Below are 21169 nucleotides of genomic sequence, written 5' to 3'. Positions count from 1 at the left end.
CTTTTAAACTCCATTTATTTCGTCTTCTACACTCTAAATGTTTTTCTAGTAACAGATGTAATGTGTAACTGAAGTAATTTTATAATTTCTGTGGAACCTTATGTAAAGCGCTCTGATACCTCCCGGGTCTAGCCAGTGCTATATAAAACTTTTTAAATAAATAAATAAATGAAAAAATAAGCCAGCCTCTGTGGGAAAATGGAAAACATTAAAATCATGATCACACACATCAGAGTTGACTGATATTTATGGGACAGTGAGCAGACTTGGCATTACAGAAAAACAACCATACACAGTTCCAAGGAGATCAACATTCTCGAGGTAAGACTACAATAACTGAAATTATAGGCCCCACGTCCTGCAGGAGGAAAGAAGCATCTATCACTGGTGACCGGCCACAGTGATAACCAAAGAAGACAACTTCTGGTGTCTATGGTGGAAGGAGAACCAGTCGTTACTGGGAAGAGGAATGATAACCAGTGCACCCGGAATAATCAAGACCTCAATGCCAATACGATCATTTGTGTGTGTTGCGGACGGACAAGCAGCCAGCGTGGGCAACTGGGCCTGCTCAGGAACCATCCGTTGGCCGGAGGTAGCCTGCATTAGCATGAAGTCCGTAGAGTTATCTGAGAGAAGGAGGCCCCAGACCTTGAGATCACTGGGCTGGTGTCACCCCCTGCTGCATCTTCTTCATCAGTTCCTCGTCCTGCAGGGACAGCTCCGTTAACTTCTTGCCCATACGCTCATGGATGTCCAAATACTTGGATACGCAGCGATCCAGGCACACAGACTCTCCTTTCGACAGCTCAGCTTCCTTGTAGTGTGGCGGGACACACTTACGGTGGCAGGCGTTGGTCATCCTGAAATGAAAGAGCAGAGGCAGTCAGAAGAGGAGAAAAAGAGGGAAATCTGGGGGTGGAGGGTCAAGAAAGGCCAGAGACTGGCATGAGACTAGAAAGGAAATTTCCTGAGAAAATACTGAGGAAAGGACACAGACTCTGCAGTTGGATAGAGGACAGGGTTGGGGGAAAGAGGAACTCCCATGAAAGGGGGAACTTTATGGAGGTGGAGACAGAAGAGAGTGAAATTCAGATGTAAATCAAAAATAAAGGCAACGGGGGGCAGGCATGCTCAAAAAGGGGGAATATGGGGAAGGCAGACTCAGACGAGATCAGAAATATACATTGAAGGAGGGTGAATATGGGAAAATAAGGGAATTCAGAGAAGACCTCTCCAGGTGTTTGGTGGATAAAGGAAGCATTTCAGAAGACATAAGAGGAAGCAGCTGTTTGATGGAGTTGGGGGTGGAGAGATGCTCTTAAGAGGTGAACAGAAAACCACAGAATGGTGGATTCAAGCTGATGAGAGGATGATCTCTCGATCTCAACAGAAACAAATCAATCAGGCAAAAGTGGCCCTGAGTGCTTAAAACCAATGACCTCAAAACAGGCCTTCTCTCACCTTTAGTAAGCACTAACTGGTTGCGGGATAGTCACTGTCCAAATCTAGCAGTGAACCTGACAACTAAACGCATGATTGCCCTACTGCACTTTTAATGGTCATGAAAGGGGTAAAGCCATTCGTGGATCCCCTAACCCGTGTCAAACTTAAACACCGTCAGATAGGGGCTTTTTCTGTGGATTCACGCCAAATGGTGATCCCTAGCCCGGGAGGTTCTTAACAGTCGGCCATCTTGGAAAGTCAGATGTGCTCCAGTTGAAAGTTTGTTGCTCTCCTCAAAGCCTATATACCTTAGCCAGGAAAAAGATTATTGCTGTGTACACAGACTAAAAGTTTGTGTTCGGAGTGACGCACAACTTCAGTGCTCTTAACATTTTGTTGGAGTACAAAATGTACAAAACAAACAAGGCACACTACTCAGACCTAGAAGGTTCTACCAATGATTAGCTTCTTAATCAAAAAGGAGATTAACCTTTTTTTTACTGCATTTAACAGTTCATGTTTACTGAAAGTATAATCTAAATGTAATCAAATCCAATCCATGTGTGCCATCATATCTGCATTCATGGAATTATTTGCATTTTTTCTACAATGTTACATCACGTTGCATTTCATACAGTCCAAATTTTTATAAATACAAGCTTCTTCTTTTGCCTTCCCAATGCATGTCAGGTTTCAACAACCCTTCGTCAGGGGAACTGTAAATAGAATGTACAAGCAGCTATGTTGTGCCCCTCAGGAACATAATCTTTAAGAAACAGTAAAAATAACCTGGTAAGTTATAGTCGAGAGAGGACAAATCTGTATTAAATGCTTATTCAGGCCAGAAAGTAGCTCAAATGAACTATCTTGAATATACCCCAAACTAGTAGTAGTGCTCGTGCATTTTTATTAACTGTCCTTCACCGCCTCCCTCGTGCAACTCAAAAGACATCACGTCATAATGTCTATAAGTTATGATGTGTGCAAACCCCAAATAGCAATATCTTGCTAAAAATATTGTGCTTAAAAATACCACATGCTCCCTCTGTAATCTGTTATGTTATGTTATGTTAAATTAATTTGTTGAGCGCACTAACACCATTAGGTTCCTTGGCGCTGTTCGGAGAGAGCAGAGAGAGACAGAACTAACATAACAGTAAATAAGAGCTAATTGTATGCTTCAATGAAAAGGTGAGTTTTGAGGGAGGATCTGAAACTGGAGTAGGGGGAGGATAGCCTAAGCGGGAGAGGTAAAGAATTCCAAAAGGACGGGGCTAGGAAGGAGAACCTAAGGCCACCGTGTTTCTTCCGCTTGAATCTGGGGACAGATAAGAGGGCCATATGGGAGGACCGGAGGGTACGGGAGGGGACATAGTGATGAAGCAGAGAAGAAATGAAGGCAGGGCCATGACCAGAGAGGGATTTGAAGATGATACAACCCAGCTTGAATTTGCAACGAGCAGAGACCGGAAGCCAGTGGAGATCCTTTAAGAGCGGTTGGACATGTTGATCTCTGGGCTGATGATATATCAGACGGGCAGCCTGATTTTGAATCAGCTGGAGTCTCCTAAGTTGGTAAACAGGGATGCCTACATATAATACATTCGCGTAGTCAAGCCTAGACATGACTAGCGCAAGTAGGGCCAAAATGAGGGCATCGGTGGTAAGTAGGCGAGAGATCTTGCGTATCTTCCTGAGCTGGAAGTGACTGGAGGAGACTACGGCACTAATCTGGGGTGTCATCGATAGATCGTTGCTGATGACAACACCCAGACTTTTTGCTGAATTGACAGGACAAGGCGGGGTGCCCAGGCTGGCCGGCCAGAAGGAGGAATGCCATGGATTGGAGGGTCCCCCGACAAGCACCAGCTCGGTCTTGTCGGGGTTAAGTTTCAGATGGTTTGCACCCATCCAATCGCTGATGAAACAGAGGGCATTTTGAAAAGTAGAGATGGATTCGGTCCCGGAGTCAATGGTGAAGACCAATTGAATGTCGTCCGCATAGTTGAATGCGGAGACATTAAAGCGGTGAAGGGAACGGATTAAAGGGGCCAAATATAAATTAAAAAGAAGAGGGGAAAGGGAAGAGCCCTGAGGGACACCACAGGTCAGCTCGACTTGAGAGGCGGAGAACTGAGACAGCCTGACGGCCTGATGGCGGTGGGTCAGGAAAGAGCGCACCCAGTCCAGGGCAATGCCCTGGATGCCAGCCTCTCTGACACGGTCGACCAGGATATCATGGTCGACCGTGTCAAAGGCGGCTGACAGATCCAAAAGGACCAGGGCCTGACAGATGTTGGTGTCGGCGCCCCTGCGTAGTTCGTCCATCACAGAGAGGATGACTGCTTCTGTGGAATGTGCTGGTCTAAATCCAGCCTGCTGGGGGTCCAGAACACAAGAGTCCTCCACAAAAGAGGTAAGGGTTTGGGTAACGTGAGACTCCAAGACCTTGCTGAGGAAGGGGAGGAGGGAAATTGGGCGATAATTGCTCATGTTGGACTGGTCAGCCGTGGGTTTTTTCAAGATAGCGACCACTTCTGCCCGCTTGAAAGATCCTGGGACCACCCCCATAGTCAGGGAGTTATTTAGAAGAGCTAAAGGGGGGTCCGGGCATGAAGTGAAGGCTTCTCGTAGGGCCGACGGGGGGCAGCAATCGCTGGGAGATCCGGAGGAAACTTTAAGCAAGAGGGAAAGGAATTTGTCTTTAGAGATGGGCGGGAGCTGGGTGAGGGTGAAAGTGTGATGGGGAGGGGAAGGAATGGGAGGAGGGGAAGCAGATGAGACGTGGACAGAAATGCTGGTTTTAATTTTGACAATTTTGTCCACAAAAAATTGATTCAGAGAATCACACAGTAACTGGGAAGGGAGAGGAGCGATAGTGACTCTCGCCGGATTAGATAATTCCTCAACAATAGAAAAGATGTCTTTGGACTTGTTGATGGAATTCAAGATCTTATTGGAGAAATAACAGGATTTAGCCCTGGCTATGGCAGACTTGTATTCTCTCAGCTGGGAGGAGAAGACAGCTTTAGTCTGCGAAGAGTAGTCTCGGCGCCAGCGTCTTTCGGCCTGACGAAGACTAAGTTTCAGTGCCTTAAGTTCCTCGGTGAACCACCTATGGGCGTCATGATTTCGCCGCGTTTTAACAGGTTTTAAAGGTGCCACCGAGTCGGCGGCGGAGACCAGCCAGTGGACAAGGTTGTCGGACTGAGAGTCAATAGAGGTAATGGGTTCCATAATAGAGGGAGCAGATGAGCTCAGGAGGGAGGTGAATTTGTTAATGTCAGCCTTATTCCAATTGCGTGCCAGGAAGTTGGAATCTCGGGCAACACTAACCGGAACGGGTTTAGCAAGGGAGAAGGTGATGAGTAAATGATCCGACCAAAGACAGGGGAGAACAAGGGGGGTGGAGATATCCAGGGAAGAGGTCCATACCTGATCCAGGATATGACCTTTGGTGTGCGTGGGTGTATGTATATGCTGGGTACAATTGAAACCCAGCATAAGCTCAGAAAAGGCGAGGGAATCAGAGGTTTCGTGGGGGTCGGATGGCCAGTAATTAAAATCGCCCAGGACCAAAACATTGGTGTTATTAATGGTCAGCTGCGAGATGAGCTCGCCGAACTGGACTGAGAAATTTGGCATGGATTGGGGAGGACGGTAGACTAGGACACATACTAGAGAGGAGCCGGGTTGCTCCAACCTGAGTGCTAAACAGTCAACCATGGAAATACTAGAAGTAGATACCGTGGAAAACCGGTTTGGGTGCCTAATGATGGCTGCAACCCCACCGCCCACTTTACCAGAGGGGCGGTTGGCTTGTAGTATGTAGTATCCGGGGGGAATAGCCGCCAGGATATCAGGAGTGGAATCATCTGTGAGCCAGGTCTCGGTCAGGAATAGGATATCAGGCTGTTCCGACCCTAGAAGGTAAAAGATGTCAGATTGATGGCTGACCAGAGACCGAGTATTAAGGTACATCACAGATAGAGAAGGGTTGGGTCCTAGTCCCGGGATGGGAAGAGAGGACTTGCCGGAAGAGTCCGGGGGTCTATGGATAGGAGATGAGAGAATGATCTCAGGAAATGTAGTCCTGGGAGCAGGCAAGCCGCAAACAGCGTGCTTGACTGAAGGCTCGGGGGGGGGAGGAGCAGAATTGTGAAGGGAAATAATAAGTGAACGGGGAAGAATGGGGCTAGGGACAGAGTGAGGTGCCCCGTGCCCCGGCCTGCCGCGGACAGGCGCAGACGGGCTTAACTCAGGCGCAACTCCGGCGCGCCTACGTCGCGCCCGCTGCGCTCGTCCGCTGCGCTGACACATAATGGCCGTATAAATAGGGGCGGGACGAGGGAGGAGTATCAGGGGAGCTTAATGCAGAGGGAAGCCCAAACTAAGATGGCGCCCGCTGCGCTGGGGACCCGCGATTTCAAACAGCCCCCAGCCAGCCGCTCCGCTCTGCAAGTGAAAACAGGAATTAGTAACCTGCACAACTTTGAGGTAAGGTTGTCAGACAATATTAAAAGTAATGCGCTAAAAAAAGACGCCACCGCTCGTAATCAGCGGGGCGAGATACCACAAATATCACAAGAGGCTCTCTCTCACTCTCAGCTCTCTAATGTCGGCAGAACGAGCCCACTGCCACCGGGCTGCCCGCCAAACACCAGCAGAGAAGTGAAACGCGCTCCTAAATAGGGGCGGGACGAGGGAGGAGTATCAGGGGAGCTTAATGCAGAGGGAAGCCCAAACTAAGATGGCGCCCGCTGCGCTGGGGACCCGCGATCTGTGTTGTAAACTGCTATGACGTGACCTAAAGACCTTTTCAACATCAAACACCCTCTTTCCCCCAACATTCAACTGATGGCTCGGTGAAGCGCTGTGAAGAATTAGCCAAATTCTTTTTTGAAAAAATAAATAAAAATGTAACTCACTATACCCCCCACCTCTTCTCCCCCTCATCAAAAATGTTACTTCTTCCAAAGCTGGTCCCACATCCACCTGATGATGGTCCCCTCAAACTCACCTCCTCACTGAGCCAAAGCACCAACCACAGTCACATACAACAAACACAATGCAACCTGGAGCAAAATTTGAAACTATCTCCGAAGAAGTAGTCTTCAAAATACTTGCACCCTTGAAGCCAACATCACACCTCTTTCACCCTCTACCCTCCTCTCTTGTCAAAAATCACTGTCATCTCACTAACATGGACTAAAATCCTTCTCTTCCTTATAAAGCAGCTTTATGCCGGCCTCCCTTAAACTCTGCCAAGTCACCCCTCATCAAAAAGCCAGACGTTGACCTGAACCACCTTAAAAATACAGACCTATAACTAACCTTCCTCTCTTTACCAAAACTATTGACAAATGTGTCCTCCTACAACTGAACAGCCACATTGAAAAATTCAACCTACATGACCTCTTTCAATCTGGGATCAGGAACGGCTGCAGTACGGAGACTGCAATGTTGAACATCTTAGAAGACCTACTCAGATCTCTGGACGATGGCCAGGCCAGCCTCCTAGTGATCCTGTATCTCTCGGCTGCTTTGATACAGTCAACCACAACATGCTCCTAAACACTCTCACAACATGCAGGCATCAATGGTACTGTCCTTTGCAGGCATCAATGGTACTGTCCTTCAGTGGTTCGCCTCATACCTAAACCAATGATCTCACTGTATCCAACTAAACAGTTCCAAATCACCAGCAGTACCCGTCACACAAGGAGTTCCCCAAGGATCAATGTTGGCCCCTACCTTGTTGAACCTACATATGGAATCTCTTGCAACAATACTGGAACAAGCCAGAATTGTCTACCCTCTCTATGCTGATAAAACCTCACTCTACAATAAAATCTCATCCAAAGACATCCAGCATCTATACAACATTCTCTCCATGGTACAATCCTGGCTGACTAAACCACTAAAAGCTTAACCCCAACAAAACCAGACTACTCCTCATCCAGCCAAACGCAAAGTCATACCCTGTCCATAACTGGCTTAACAACCTTACTGCCTTAAACTATAAACGATCTCCAACTCTGTTACATCACTTGGCATCATGCTTGACAAAAACCTGAGCATGAATGACCATATCAACGCTTCAGCAAAGAGCCTTCTACGAGCTGAAAGACTTAAGAAATGTGACAATCACTGGTATACCAAAAAATCCACCTTTTCCCGATAAAACCAACACTCAACACAGCGGCCAGACTCTTCTCCGGGGAGATCCGCTAGGGGCCCTTCAAACCCACACCTAAATTCAATTGGCTACCAATCGAAGCAAGAAGTATTTTCAAAATGGTCTGCATAACCCACAAAGCTCTCCACCCCGACAAAAACCTACATACCTCGTAAACAAGCGATCAATAGCTGACCAAAAGATGCCTCTGCGAAGTTCAAATAACACTCACTCATTCTTTCTCTAGAAATGCACCTACAATTTCGAATGCTCTTCCACGGGATCTTCAAGACAGCCACTCATTCATACTCTTCAAAAAAAACCTCAAATTACTTCTTCTCAACACCTGAACCCACTCTCCTAAAATAATCAATTTCCCTGGATACACTTCCCTCTTCCACCACTGTGGAGCCGGACACCATCTATTGTATTTGAATACCTTGTATGCCTATTACTTTTCTCTTCGTACGCATTCCTTGTAAATATTGTTGTGCAAACTCTGTAAAGCACTGATACCTTCGGGTCAAGTTTGCGCTATATAAGGCTCGAAAAATAAATAAATTAGTAAGGGGACAATTAATTTTTCATTCACATATCCTGAACCTATCCATTTCTGCCCTTAGACAGGGATGGGACCGGTTGTCCTGGATAGGACTCATCTGCAAAGAAACACTTTGATGACCACCCTTAGCAACAGAGATAAGATAGGTGGGCTGCTTCAACTACAACCACATTTTTTTCTGCTTTATTTTCAACAGATGGTATGACTGTTGCTTTAGACAAAATGCAGCAATCATGGAAGAGATCGCTTAACTCCACTGTATTTGCTTTACGAGTAGAGTTTGACCGATCAGACTCACACGCCAAGATGTCGATTCAGAATAGGATGGTATTCGATTACATTTGAAAAGTGGGGGTGGAGTTGTGCTATTGTAGGTTCTGAATGCTGTACCCATCTTCCAAACACTCCCCTCAGCAAGGAAGAGCAAATAGAGAAAAACAAAACACAAAGCTCCAGAATGGACTGGATTTCATTTTCAGTGTCACCTGGACGTGGCGAGGTGGAATTGTTTTGGACACTGACGAATAAAAATACTTGAAATAATCATTGCTATCATTTTACCTGTGGTTGTTTTGTGTGTGCTAATACAATTATTAATACCGTCCAGATAGAATGAAATTGAATTGAAAATTGAATGAACCAATCTTTATTCGGTTAAAAACCTTATAAGATACAATACATAAAATAAAAAGAAAATACAACAAATACAACATCACAGTTAAATTAGAGTACAATTAGCAGCACGTGATTCTTTTACATGTCCCAGAAATTTTTAAATTGGAAGACATTTCATCACAATCGGCTTACCTCGTCTGATAAGATCACTCAATAAATATAAAATGAACATAAAAGAGTAAAATATTCCATATAAAGGATGCACCAGGATCGCTGAGACAAGCACACTTTACCATTTAGTAAACATATCATGTTGAGTTAACCAGTTCATTTTGCCCTTTTGGTTCATTCTTGGTCATGAAATGTGTCCCTGATGATGCAACTTCCTGTTTACACCACAGAACCTTTGAAGCAGCACTTCACATTTAGAAGATTCCAAAACATGTTACATCTTTTTTCAATCCGTGGCATCTTGAGTCCTAGGTGACACCTTCTGAGACACCGGCATTTTAAATATATAAACATTCAACATGGTGGCCAGCGTTGTTCTAAGCAGAGGTTTCAGAGACCCCACAATGGGATCACAGAATAAAGGCACCGTACACCACCAGCAGACCAGTTTTTAAAAATAGACAGAATTCCCAGGAAAAAGAATGGGCATTGTTAACTAGAAGTTCCATGCAGAGACAGATTTGCATTCTCCTGAGCACATAACCTTTCAGATCTCAGACTATTTTACTCTGGGAGAAACAGATTTGCTAACTGCTGATGAATGATAATTTGATAATTTGATTGAACCATGGAGATAATGTTGTATAGATGCTGGATGTCTTTGGATGAGATTTTATTGTGCGTGTATAGTTTTCTTCTTAAAAACATGACACTAATTTACATGTAGGAAGTCAGACCTAAATTTGATACTACACACCACAAAAATGTGGTTCTGCACAGATTGATAGTTTAAGTTTCTTCTGGAGCAGAGGGCAAGAAGGCCAACATTTGCCTGTATCTGAAGATACCCAAGGACATAAAATCAGCACTAAAAGTGAGCTTTCTGCAATCATCCACTGCAATCTTTAATCCATACAAGGAACTTCTCAGAACTCGTCACTGACTGAAACATCAAATGTCTAGACACTGCACACCTGAACACAACCTCCACCTCATACAAGTTCAGAGCCTACATGCAGCTCCACCCAATCAAGGGCGGAATGATACTCTTTTCCAAAAACAAGAAGTCTACCTGGCTCACCCATTCGATTCTAAATGGCTTCAACTCCCAACCAAGGCTCAACGGCTGCTTGAGCATGAACACAGCGAGGTACCTGCTGGTGTCAATGAAAGAGGTGAAGTCCTTCCTCCCAATAATGACTTTAGAGAGAGGAACCACATGAGTGAAGCAAAGTCGCTTCAAACTCTACACCGGGGGTGAGCACAGCAGGCCTTGCATGCAACCTCGTTGAGAGGGTGCCCGGAGTGAAAGCACCAAATACACTACTGTAGCCTTTTACAGGAGTACACTGTGCCTCGTTGGAAGGGCTACCCTACCTGACTGCACTGAATACACTACTGAGGTATCGTCCATGAGCACACCGCGCCTCGCGGAAGAGCTATGCGTGACTGCACCAAATCTACTACAGAGGGTATCTTAACTGAGCACACCATACAATGCTGGGAGGAATACCCTGAGTCACTGGACTAAACACACTACAGGGAGTTTCCTCCATGAACACACTGTACCACACCAAGAGTGTTAATCTCAGTAACCGCACCAAACATTCCACATAGGACATCCTAGGGGAGCGCACCATGCCTTGCTGGGAGGGTAGCCTAAGGGACTGCATTGACTCTACTGCAGAGTGCATCTTCTGTAAACACATAGTGCCTCGGTGGGAGGACCTCCCGCAGTGATTGCTTTAAATACACTAGAGGAATCTTACACGAGTAAAGCAAGTGACTGCACCAGATAAACATATAAACTACAGAGGACATGTTCAGGGAGCGCGCCCTGCCTTGCTGGAAGGGTAGCTGAAGCTCACCACAGCTCCTAAGCAGGGCCTAGTGGACGGAGGATGAATACAGAAACGACACTTTTCGAAAGGGTACCCGAGTAAGTGCAGCAGCTGGTCAAGAGGTGCAGATAAAGGTGCGCTCAGAGTATCGCATGGGTGCACATCATACTCAGCTTGGCGATCGCCCTAAACGTCAAGAGAAGAGGTGTGGCGCTGCGGCCAGGGCGACTGACACCGGACACTGGGGCTCATGGTTAGGCCTGGCCGGTAAATTCCATTCCGCTCACGGAATTTGGGTAATTTCGCGTTCCACGGAGAACGCGAAATTGCCCAAAATTCTTAGTTCCGCGTCTTTGCGAAATTTTTTGCATGTTCACGTTCCCAAAATGCGTGTTCACCAGATATTTCCCCCCGAGCACGCAAACAGTGATTGCGAACAGGAAAAAAGCATCGCAAACAAGCAATTCCGTGTGTTCGCAGAGATTTTTTACCATTTCGCGAAGATTTGCGTAACACGATTACGCGAATTCCGCCCACCCCTACTCAAGGTTCGATCCCCGGCACCAGCGGCAGGTCAGCCCAGCACCATGTGACTCTGGGGAATAGCTTGCTTAATCTTCCCAACGGCCCCCAGCGCCGGGATGCCTCCGGGTAGCTGTGCGCTTAACAAATACTTGCATTTACATTTTTTTTTTGCATTGTGGCAGAGCGCCCTTGGTGTCTTCAGTGGCCCATTTGGCATGATGCCTTAGATCGACACACAGTTGCCTGCTAGAGAGATTACTGTAGATGTGTTCACACAGCGCTCCTCTCTTCAAGGTAGCCTATGTGTGCATGCAGGGCACCGTAGCTGTGCCCCTATCTCAGCACAGTGGTGTACATGTGCACACAGTGGCCCGCTTGGCAGTGTATCATGGGTGTGCACAGAAGGGCCCACTTGTCATGTATGTATGTATGTATAACACACTTATAAAGCGCTACTGTCACCCGACGGGCATCCTGGCGCTGTGATCAAGCAGATTCTGAAGCACAGTCAATGCAGTATCAGCAAACGAAACTATCCTGACCTAGGGAACAGGTGTGTTTTTAGTTCTTTTTTAAAAGAAAGAAGATTTTCTGAGCATCTAAGCGACAGTGGCAAATCATTCCACAACTTAGATGCCGTGAAACCAAAAGAGCGGCCACCCATTCGCTTTCTCCGAATTTTAGGAACGACAACCAAAAAAGCAGAGGCCGATCGGAGGGATCTAGTGGGGGTATACCAGGAGAACATCTCCTGTAGAGGCAGTGGTCCTGATCCATGCAAGGCCCGAAAGACCAGGCATAAAGCTTTGAACTCAATCCGCTGAGGGATGGGGAGCCAATGCAAGTCTCTGAGTGCCGCGGAAGACGAGTCAGAACGTCGACGGGAAAGTGCTAACTTGGCCGCGAAATTCTGCACTCGTTGTAGCTTGCCTATCGCTGTAGTAGGTGTCCCCAGAAGCAGTGCATTGCAGTAATCAAGTCTACTCAAATGATACTGCGCACTACTTCTGGTCTAGCATGGGCGGGTGCGGGTCATGCACCCAAGGCATGCACAGAGCCCTGTGCAGCGCTCTGCCTCAGGTTTGCAAACGGTCGCCTGCTATGGATCCTTAATGCCCACAGACCTGTGTGGAGAGGTGCGCAAACCTGGCACGCGTTCTTGGCCACAATCCTAGAGACTGAACACTGAGCCAATGTCTCGCAGCTGAAAAGACCTTGCTGTTCTGCCAACAACTTGGAGCTCTAACTGCAAATATCCCTACTCCGCCCTCTTGTAGCCCTGCCATGTTTAAGTGTATTAACCCATACATAGCCTAGGAAACTCTCAAATATAACAGAAGTCAGCCAGAGGCAGCCAAGGGGAACCTAGAAAGCGAACTCATTTTGAAAATCTTGGAGTCATCTGGAATTTGGCACAGATTTTAATTGAGGATTATCTTTCAGTGACGTACCGGACTGAACTACTCAGTAACTTTGCTCAGATTCCTCCCCTTCTGATGCTATGTGATCGTGTTCGTCCATTAGTAATGGATGTACTGAGGCAAGGCGCCGATAAGAACTTGGCCCAGGCTCTTGTTCTACTAGATCTGTCGGCTGCCTTTGACACGGTCGATCATGCTATCTTGATCGACCGTGTCAACAACGCGGGCATCCAGGGCATGGTTCTAACTTGGATCAGGTCTTTTCTGCACCAGCGCTCCCAATCAGTTCATCTGTCCACCTTCTCAGCACCTTACTCTGCACTTTCCTGTGGTGTCCCTCAAGGTTCTGCTCTTTCACCCCTTCTATTTGTTATGTTATGTTATGTTAAAATGCGTTTATATAGCGCACGGCTACTCTAAAAGAGTGTCCCGGCGCTTTCCACAACAGCTACAGTGTAAAACATAACAGAGAACAGATCCCAAAAGTAGGAAAAAGAAAATCCACCTAAACAGAAAGATTAAAAAGCCAAGTTTTCAGGTTCCTTCTAAATTGAAGCAAATTGGGAGTGCTGCGAAGTACCAGTGGGAGCGAGTTCCACAACTGGGAGGCCTTGAGGCTAAAAGAACGCCCCCCCATACGAGCCTTCCTCACCCGTGGGACCACAACAGTAAAGAGGGATTCAGAGCGAAGAGAGCGGGCGGGACGATAAAACACCAGTCTCTTCTGTAGATATCCCGCACCTGAGCCAAACAGAGCTTTGTGCACCAGCGTCAGGGCTTTAAACATAATCCGTTTACGGACCGGCAGCCAATGCAACGACTGCAGCAGCCCAGAAGCCCGTGTTCGTCTATGCAAACCAAAGATCGCACGGGATGCAGAGTTCTGTGCCACCTGCAGGCGCTGGACCAGATAGTCCGGTAAACCTAGAAAGAGAGCATTGGCATAATCGAGCCTCGACCCGATTAGCGCCTGCACCGTAATCCGTCTGTGCTCCGCAGATAGTAAAGGGAGAAACTTGCGGAGCATTTTCAGAATACCGAAGCAGGCGCCGGCCAGGCCGAGAACATGCGCTCTTAAAGAGAGCTTGTTGTCAAGCCTAACACCGAGGTTCTTGGCAACCTGGGAGGACTGCACCGGAGGGCACATAGCGGCCGGACACCACTGCCGCCATTCGGGATCGATGGCACAGCCGAAGAATAAAACCTCCGACTTGCTGGAGTTGGCCTTCAGGCTATTACGCTGGAACCAGCCGAAGACCATATCCAGACAGTCCCGAATTCTCTCCCCCTCAAATGGCTGATCTTTGCCACATGTGAAGAGGAGTTGCGTGTCGTCGGCGTAGGACACGATCTGGGCTCCGTAAGCCTCCACCGCCGCCGCCAGAGGGGACATAAAGATGTTAAATAATGTCGGGCTCAACACAGATCCCTGTGGAACCCCAACTCCCAAAGGCGGCATCTCGGCGGAGCTCTGGGACACCCAGACCGTCTGGCGGCGGCCTTCCAGAAAAGATGTAAACCATCTGAGCACCGTCCCCCTTAGGCCGATGTCATAACGCCTGGCGAGAAGCGCCTCATGGGGGACGGTGTCGAAGGCCGCCGACAGGTCCAACATGACTTGCATGGCCTTGCCACCCACATCCAAGGTCTCCCTGATGATCTCCGAGACCTCCACCAACGCTGTTTCCGTACTGAAATTCGGACGGAAACCGGATTGGGATGGATGGAGCAAATTGTTGGATTCAAGAAAGCTCGACAAGACGCCATGGACATGTTTTTCCGTGATCTTAGCCAGAGCCGGGAGAAGTGAAATTGGCCTGTAATTGGCCAACACCTCGGCATCAAGACCAGGCTTTTTCAGGAGGGGGATAACCATCGCCCTTTTCCAGGCGCGTGGAACAATCCCCTCCCGCAAGGAGGCATTGAGGATCGGGTTGACCAAAGGATCCAACACTGCCGCCAACCCCGCCAAGAACTTGGCGGGGCAGGGGTCCAGTGGTGAGCCAGATTTAAGGCTGGCCAGCAGCGCCCGAGACATGTCACTGGAGACAGGTGGAAAGTCAGCCAGTACTGCCGAGGACATGGGCAATGTTCCGGGTCCTGCCCCATGGCCGCAGCCATCCTCCATTGAGCTCTCCGAGAAGGAGGCCTGAATTGCCTTAATCTTGTTAGTGAAGAAAGTGGCCAGATCACACGCCCACGCCTCAGGTGACACAGGCGGGGGTGAGTAAGAGGTCGGGGACGTGAACTCCTTCACTATCGTGAAGATCTCCTTGCAGGAGTTCACCGACGCCTCAATCCTCCTGGCAAGGTAATCCCGCTTGGCGCCAAAAATAGCCCGGTGATAGTCCTTCACCACAGACCTGTAGGCGAGTTTGGCCTCCCCATCATCATGTATTTAATCTTTACATGCAACCTCTTATAGTTTCTCTCCGCCACACCCCGGTCACTATCTTCAACTATGCGGATGATTTACAGTTGATTTTCCCGGTTGATCCATCCCCTTCCTCCCGTGCCAATTTCCAATCCACCATGTTTGCCATCTCTGAGTGGATGCATTTTAGCCAGCTGAAGCTTAATCCCAACAAGACGGAGTTAGTACTAACAGGAGGGACAGCTAACCCCTGGAGCTCCAGTTTTTGGCCCCCCGCTCTTGGCCCTCCGTCCTGTCCTGTCAACTCGGTGAAGAGCCTTGGTGTAATTATATCCAGTGACTTATCTATGAGGCCTCAAATCAATGCTGTTACATCTTCCTGCTTCTTCCATCAACGCAGGATCTGTAAAACCCGTAGGTTCCTTTCGACTGAGGTCCTCATACTTGTCATCATGGCTCTTGTCACCTCCCGTATTGACTACGCTAACTCCCTCTTTGTTGGGATTCCTGCTTCTTCATCGGCTTCAGCTGGAACAAAATCAGGCGGCTAGACTGGTCTTCCAACAGCCCAAACACCAACATGTCTCGCCCCTGTTGAGGAGATTGCACTGGCTCCCAGTGGCTTCCCGCTGCATTTTTAAGTTGGGCTGTACTGTCTTTAAGGCCCTTCTCGCTCTCGCCCGGCTTTCACTTCCTCCAGCCTCAAGCGTCATATTCCCTCAAGAATGCTCCGGTCCACCGCCCACAACCTCCTAATTGTCCCCAGGTATAAACGTAAAAAGCATGGCGGCTCGTGCTTCTCGTTTCTTGCCCCGCACTGTGGAACTCCCTTCCGATCTCACTTCGACTCTGTCCCAATTATTCCTGCTTCCGCAAACTACTCAAAACTCATCTTTATCAATTAGCTTATGAGTAACCCTGCTGTTTGCCCCTCCGTTATTGTTTATGAGCGCGATGAAACCGTTTGGTGACCGTGCGTGGTAAAAGTGATTTTAACATAACATAACATAAGTAAATCGGCGACATCCGCAGTGGATCTGGGCAAGTGCCCGCTCAGACCCACAAGCCATACTGAGTGGCCCTCTACTACTCCTAGTTCCCTGACAAAGAACTTTAATGATTACACTTGATGGAGGGTTCCCTCAAGCCTTCTTCTGGAGTAACACACAGACCTTTCTTATCCCTCCGGGGATTGGCCGACAACCAGCAGAGGCCTGAGGCACAAGAGGTGCTGGCAGCTCCATCGTGCAACACTGGGACTTGCTGGCAATGAGAGAGAGAATAGTGGAGGTTTAAGGAGGGGCCTTGGCACAAGTGGACCATTTCAGTGCTCCGCTTCCTCCCCGTACATACAAGCAGCACCTTGATACCACCTAGAGCTGTGCGGGGCCATGAAAGGATCAGGGTGGGGGCAAGACTGGACTGCGAAGGTATGCTGGTCAGAAGAGAGCAATGTCATCGCCAGTGTGGCTAAAGAGTAGAGAAGCGCTCCCCGCGCCTGCTGCGAGCAAAACAGGCAAACACATAAATGAAATGGCATAAAAATGCCAGTTTGTTTTGCCACCAGCTCGCGCAATGCGCATGTCAGGTTGGCCGGCTGTCTTGCTAAGCCCAGCCCTACATGCGCACTGTAGACCCAGCAATTTGAGGGCTGTGAAACAGCTTGGGGAGATTGGGTGGTGGATTTACTGTCACAAGCCCGCAGCCTCAAAATGAGAGCTGGGTTAGCTTGCTACCACCAATCCTGGAGGTGCTCTCATGCTTGAGTGGTTGGATTCACCTTCCACTGAGCAGGAAGGAATTCCTTCCGTTCCTGGCCGCAGACGCGGGGGGAAAAGCAACATACCATTGGAGAGGGGGGGTTGAGAGAGGGGTCAGAGGGGCGAGGGGGGGAGAAGACTTACTCTGTTGAGGCGCACACAAAGGCGCCAGAGTGAAAGTTGCGAGCGTTGACTCAAGCAAAGGAAGGAACACAAGTGTGTTAGTTGAGGAGCGGAGGATTCGAATCAGGCTGTTCGCTGTGGACGGAGAAGCTGCGAATGAAGTCCGGTTGACATGTGTGACAGAGCAGTGGCATACGTGACACGTCGGAGGGGGGGGGGCATTTTAGAAAGGATCGATTTGTGTAAGCCGAGCGGCTCGTGGTAATTGACCGTAATATGGAAGTCAAAGTTTGTCAGTGAGTTCAGAGTATGAAGAAACAGTGATGCGCACGCCCGTAAGTAAGATTCCTGCCTAGTGTGCGTTCACTATCTGTGATACGCACACCAGTTGAGCATTAGAGCAGAATTTTAAAAAAAGCAACAGTGATGCACACCCCTCACCTGAATGTTACTTTGGTGCAAGTTAAGACACTCATTATCAGTGACGCGCGCACCAGGCTCTCTCTAGTTGTAAAGTGATGAGTAGCGCAGCAGGGATGCGCGCACCAGGCTCTCTCTAGTTGTAAAGGGATGGGCAGCGCAGCAGGGATGCGCGCACCAGGCTCTCTCTAGTTGTAAAGTGATGAGTAGCGCAGCAGGGATGCGCGCACCAGGCTCTCTCTAGTTGTAAAGTGATGAGCAGCGCAGCAGGGATGCGCGCACCAGGCTCTCCCTAGTTGTAAAGGGATGGGCAGCGCAGCAGGGATGCGCGCACCAGGCTCTCTCTAGTTGTAAAGGGATGGGCAGCGCAGCAGGGATGCGCCCACCAGGCTCTCTCTAGTTGTAAAGGGATGGGCGGCGCAGCAGGGATGCGCGCACCAGGCTCTCTCTAGTTGTAAAGTGATGAGCAGCGTAGCAGGGATGCGCGCACCAGGCTCTCTCTAGTTGTAAAGGGATGGGCAGCGCAGCAGGGATGCGCGCACCAGGCTCTCTCTAGTTGTAAAGTGATGAGCAGCGTAGCAGGGATGCGCGCACCAGGCTCTCTCTAGTTGTAAAGGGATGGGCAGCGCAGCAGGGATGCGCGCACCAGGCACTCTCTAGTTGTAAAGGGATGGGCAGCGCAGCAGGGATGCGCGCACCAGGCTCTCTCTAGTTGTAAAGGGATGGGCAGCGCAGCAGGGATGCGCGCACCAGGCTCTCTCTAGTTGTAAAGTGATGGGCGGCGTAGCAGGGATGCGCGCACCAGGCTCTCCCTAGTTGTAAAGGGATGGGCAGCGCAGCAGGGATGCGCGCACCAGGCTCTCTCTAGTTGTAAAGGGATGGGCAGCGCAGCAGGGATGCGCGCACCAGGCTCTCTCTAGTTGTAAAGTGATGAGCAGCGTAGCAGGGATGCGCGCACCAGGCTCTCTCTAGTTGTAAAGTGATGGGCGGCGTAGCAGGGATGCGCGCACCAGGCTCTCCCTAGTTGTAAAGGGATGGGCAGCGCAGCAGGGATGCGCGCACCAGGCTCTCTCTAGTTGTAAAGTGATGGGCGGCGCAGCAGGGATGCGCGCACCAGGCTCTCTCTAGTTGTAAAGGGATGGGCAGCGCAGCAGGGATGCGCCCACCAGGCTCTCTCTAGTTGTAAAGGGATGGGCAGCGCAGCAGGGATGCGCGCACCAGGCTCTCTCTAGTTGTAAAGGGATGGGCAGCGCAGCAGGGATGCGCCCACCAGGCTCTCCCTAGTTGTAAAGGGATGGGCAGCGCAGCAGGGATGCGCGCACCAGGCTCTCTCTAGTTGTAAAGGGATGGGCAGCGCAGCAGGGATGCGCGCACCAGGGTCTCTCTAGTTGTAAAGTGATGGGCGGCGTAGCAGGGATGCGCGCACCAGGCTCTCCCTAGTTGTAAAGGGATGGGCAGCGCAGCAGGGATGCGCGCACCAGGCTCTCTCTAGTTGTAAAGTGATGAGCAGCGTAGCAGGGATGCGCGCACCAGGCTCTCTCTAGTTGTAAAGGGATGGGCAGCGCAGCAGGGATGCGCCCACCAGGCTCTCTCTAGTTGTAAAGGGATGGGCAGCGCAGCAGGGATGCGCGCACCAGGCTCTATCTAGTTGTAAAGGGATGGGCAGCGCAGCAGGGATGCGCGCACCAGGCTCTCTCTAGTTGTAAAGGGATGGGCAGCGCAGCAGGGATGCGCGCACCAGGCTCTCTCTAGTTGTAAAGGGATGGGCAGCGCAGCAGGGATGCGCGCACCAGGCTCTCTCTAGTTGTAAAGGGAAGGGCAGCGCAGCAGGGATGCGCGCACCAGGCTCTCTCTAGTTGTAAAGGGATGGGCAGCGCAGCAGGGATGCGCGCACCAGGCTCTCTCTAGTTGTAAAGGGATGGGCAGCGCAGCAGGGATGCGCGCACCAGGCTCTCTCTAGTTGTAAAGTGATGAGCAGCGTAGCAGGGATGCGCGCACCAGGCTCTCTCTAGTTGTAAAGTGATGAGCAGCGTAGCAGGGATGCGCGCACCAGGCTCTCTCTAGTTGTAAAGGGATGGGCAGCGCAGCAGGGATGCGCCCACCAGGCTCTCTCTAGTTGTAAAGGGATGGGCAGCGCAGCAGGGATGCGCGCACCAGGCTCTATCTAGTTGTAAAGGGATGGGCAGCGCAGCAGGGATGCGCGCACCAGGCTCTCTCTAGTTGTAAAGGGATGGGCAGCGCAGCAGGGATGCGCGCACCAGGCTCTCTCTAGTTGTAAAGGGATGGGCAGCGCAGCAGGGATGCGCGCACCAGGCTCTCTCTAGTTGTAAAGTGATGAGCAGCGCAGCAGGGATGCGCGCACCAGGCTCTCTCTAGTTGTAAAGGGATGGGCAGCGCAGCAGGGATGCGCGCACCATTGTAATTTACGTTGCACGTGGAAAAACATCTGTAGCTACACAGAGTAGACTTTTTATTAAATTACTGTTTAAGATACTGATTTAACTTGTAATTTAAGGCAGATTTTTGTTTTAAAAAAATACATATTTAATGTGAAATTTCACTCTATCCATACAGTTATTTGCCTGCAGCTGCTGTGGAAAAATTGAGAAAAGTATTTTAGAAAGGATGTATATATAAAACACATCTGAGGATGGCACTGTGTGACTGATGAAGGGAACAGGTTACTGTTAGAAGGGGTGGTGCATGGCGCACAAACATTCACATTAACCCCGCCTATTCCATTCTTGTTAGTACCAGGTGGAACCACATATCAAGTGGCAAGAATGGAAAGATTATATTTGTAATTAGATGGATGCTAATAACAATGAAACTTTAACAGCGGAAACTAAAAAAAAGGATATTTTGTGACATATCCTTGGGGCCTGAAGGCATAAGGCAGTACAACCAAATGGAGAAAAAAATGGAGGTGCGAGGAATAAACAGGTGTGTACATAAATGCGCTAGATGTTTTAGGAAGATATTATGCATTTACCGTATGTATTCCAAGACCGGTTGTGAGCTACAAGGGATGGAACCTTAAAGTGTTGGCAATAGTGAGAAAAGCAGAAATGTAATTCCGATGCGCAAGGACTGCTTTAGAAGACAGTAAGAAAGCACAAATGTGTTGTGAATGGGGAAAAAGACCAGTAAAACGTATAAAAGACGGTAAGGATCAAAATAACTTTCATGCCTGCGAAACATTACCGTAAGGCCGAGGGGCAAGGGGAGTTGTGTTAAAGGTGTGGGAGTCGAGAACCTTTGGCGAACAGTAAGAAATGCAGGGCAAGAGATCTGAAATGTTCAAAATGTGGATTGATAGGGCACTGTGCATGCTGATGTAGGAGAAGGGATAGAAAGAAAGAGTACAGTGTGTGTCCGAGTCCCAGAGAGAGTCTGCATCGGATGATGAACGGTCAGGGGAGGAGAATTGTGTTTTAATAATGAAGGATGTGGTCTTAGATGCTGACAACAATGATATGGACAATCCCAGATGTGAAGTGGAAGCGGCAGGCATACCGATGATTCTGGCAGCAGACTTAGGGTCACCATTCACCATCATTAACTTGGACATGTGGAAGGGAAGTTTTGAAAGGCATATAGGTGAGGAGTTAAGAAAATCTGATATAAATCCATGAAGCTTTACAGGAAAAGCAATACCAATGCTGGCTGCAGAGATGTTTCTTTCAAGGTCAAAGGGCAAAAAGATAGACTGCAGAGTATTGACCGTGTAGAC

General features: G+C 49.0%; 1 protein-coding gene across 1 annotated transcript in view; it reads right to left on the bottom strand.

Annotated features, from left to right (window-relative positions):
* Positions 1–229: 229 nt before the first annotated feature.
* TIMM10 (translocase of inner mitochondrial membrane 10) overlaps positions 230–21169 on the bottom strand; it is a 61556-nt gene continuing 40616 nt past the window's right edge. The window contains exon 3 of the mRNA XM_078674192.1: positions 230–863. Coding sequence (XP_078530318.1) covers positions 659–863 — 205 coding nt within the window. The 3' untranslated portion in view covers positions 230–658. The remainder of the gene's footprint in view (positions 864–21169) is intronic.

The sequence above is a fragment of the Lissotriton helveticus genome, chromosome 1_1 (assembly GCF_964261635.1).
Source record: "Lissotriton helveticus chromosome 1_1, aLisHel1.1, whole genome shotgun sequence".
NCBI lineage: Eukaryota > Metazoa > Chordata > Amphibia > Caudata > Salamandridae > Lissotriton > Lissotriton helveticus.
This window is presented reverse-complemented; position numbering and strand designations above follow the sequence as displayed.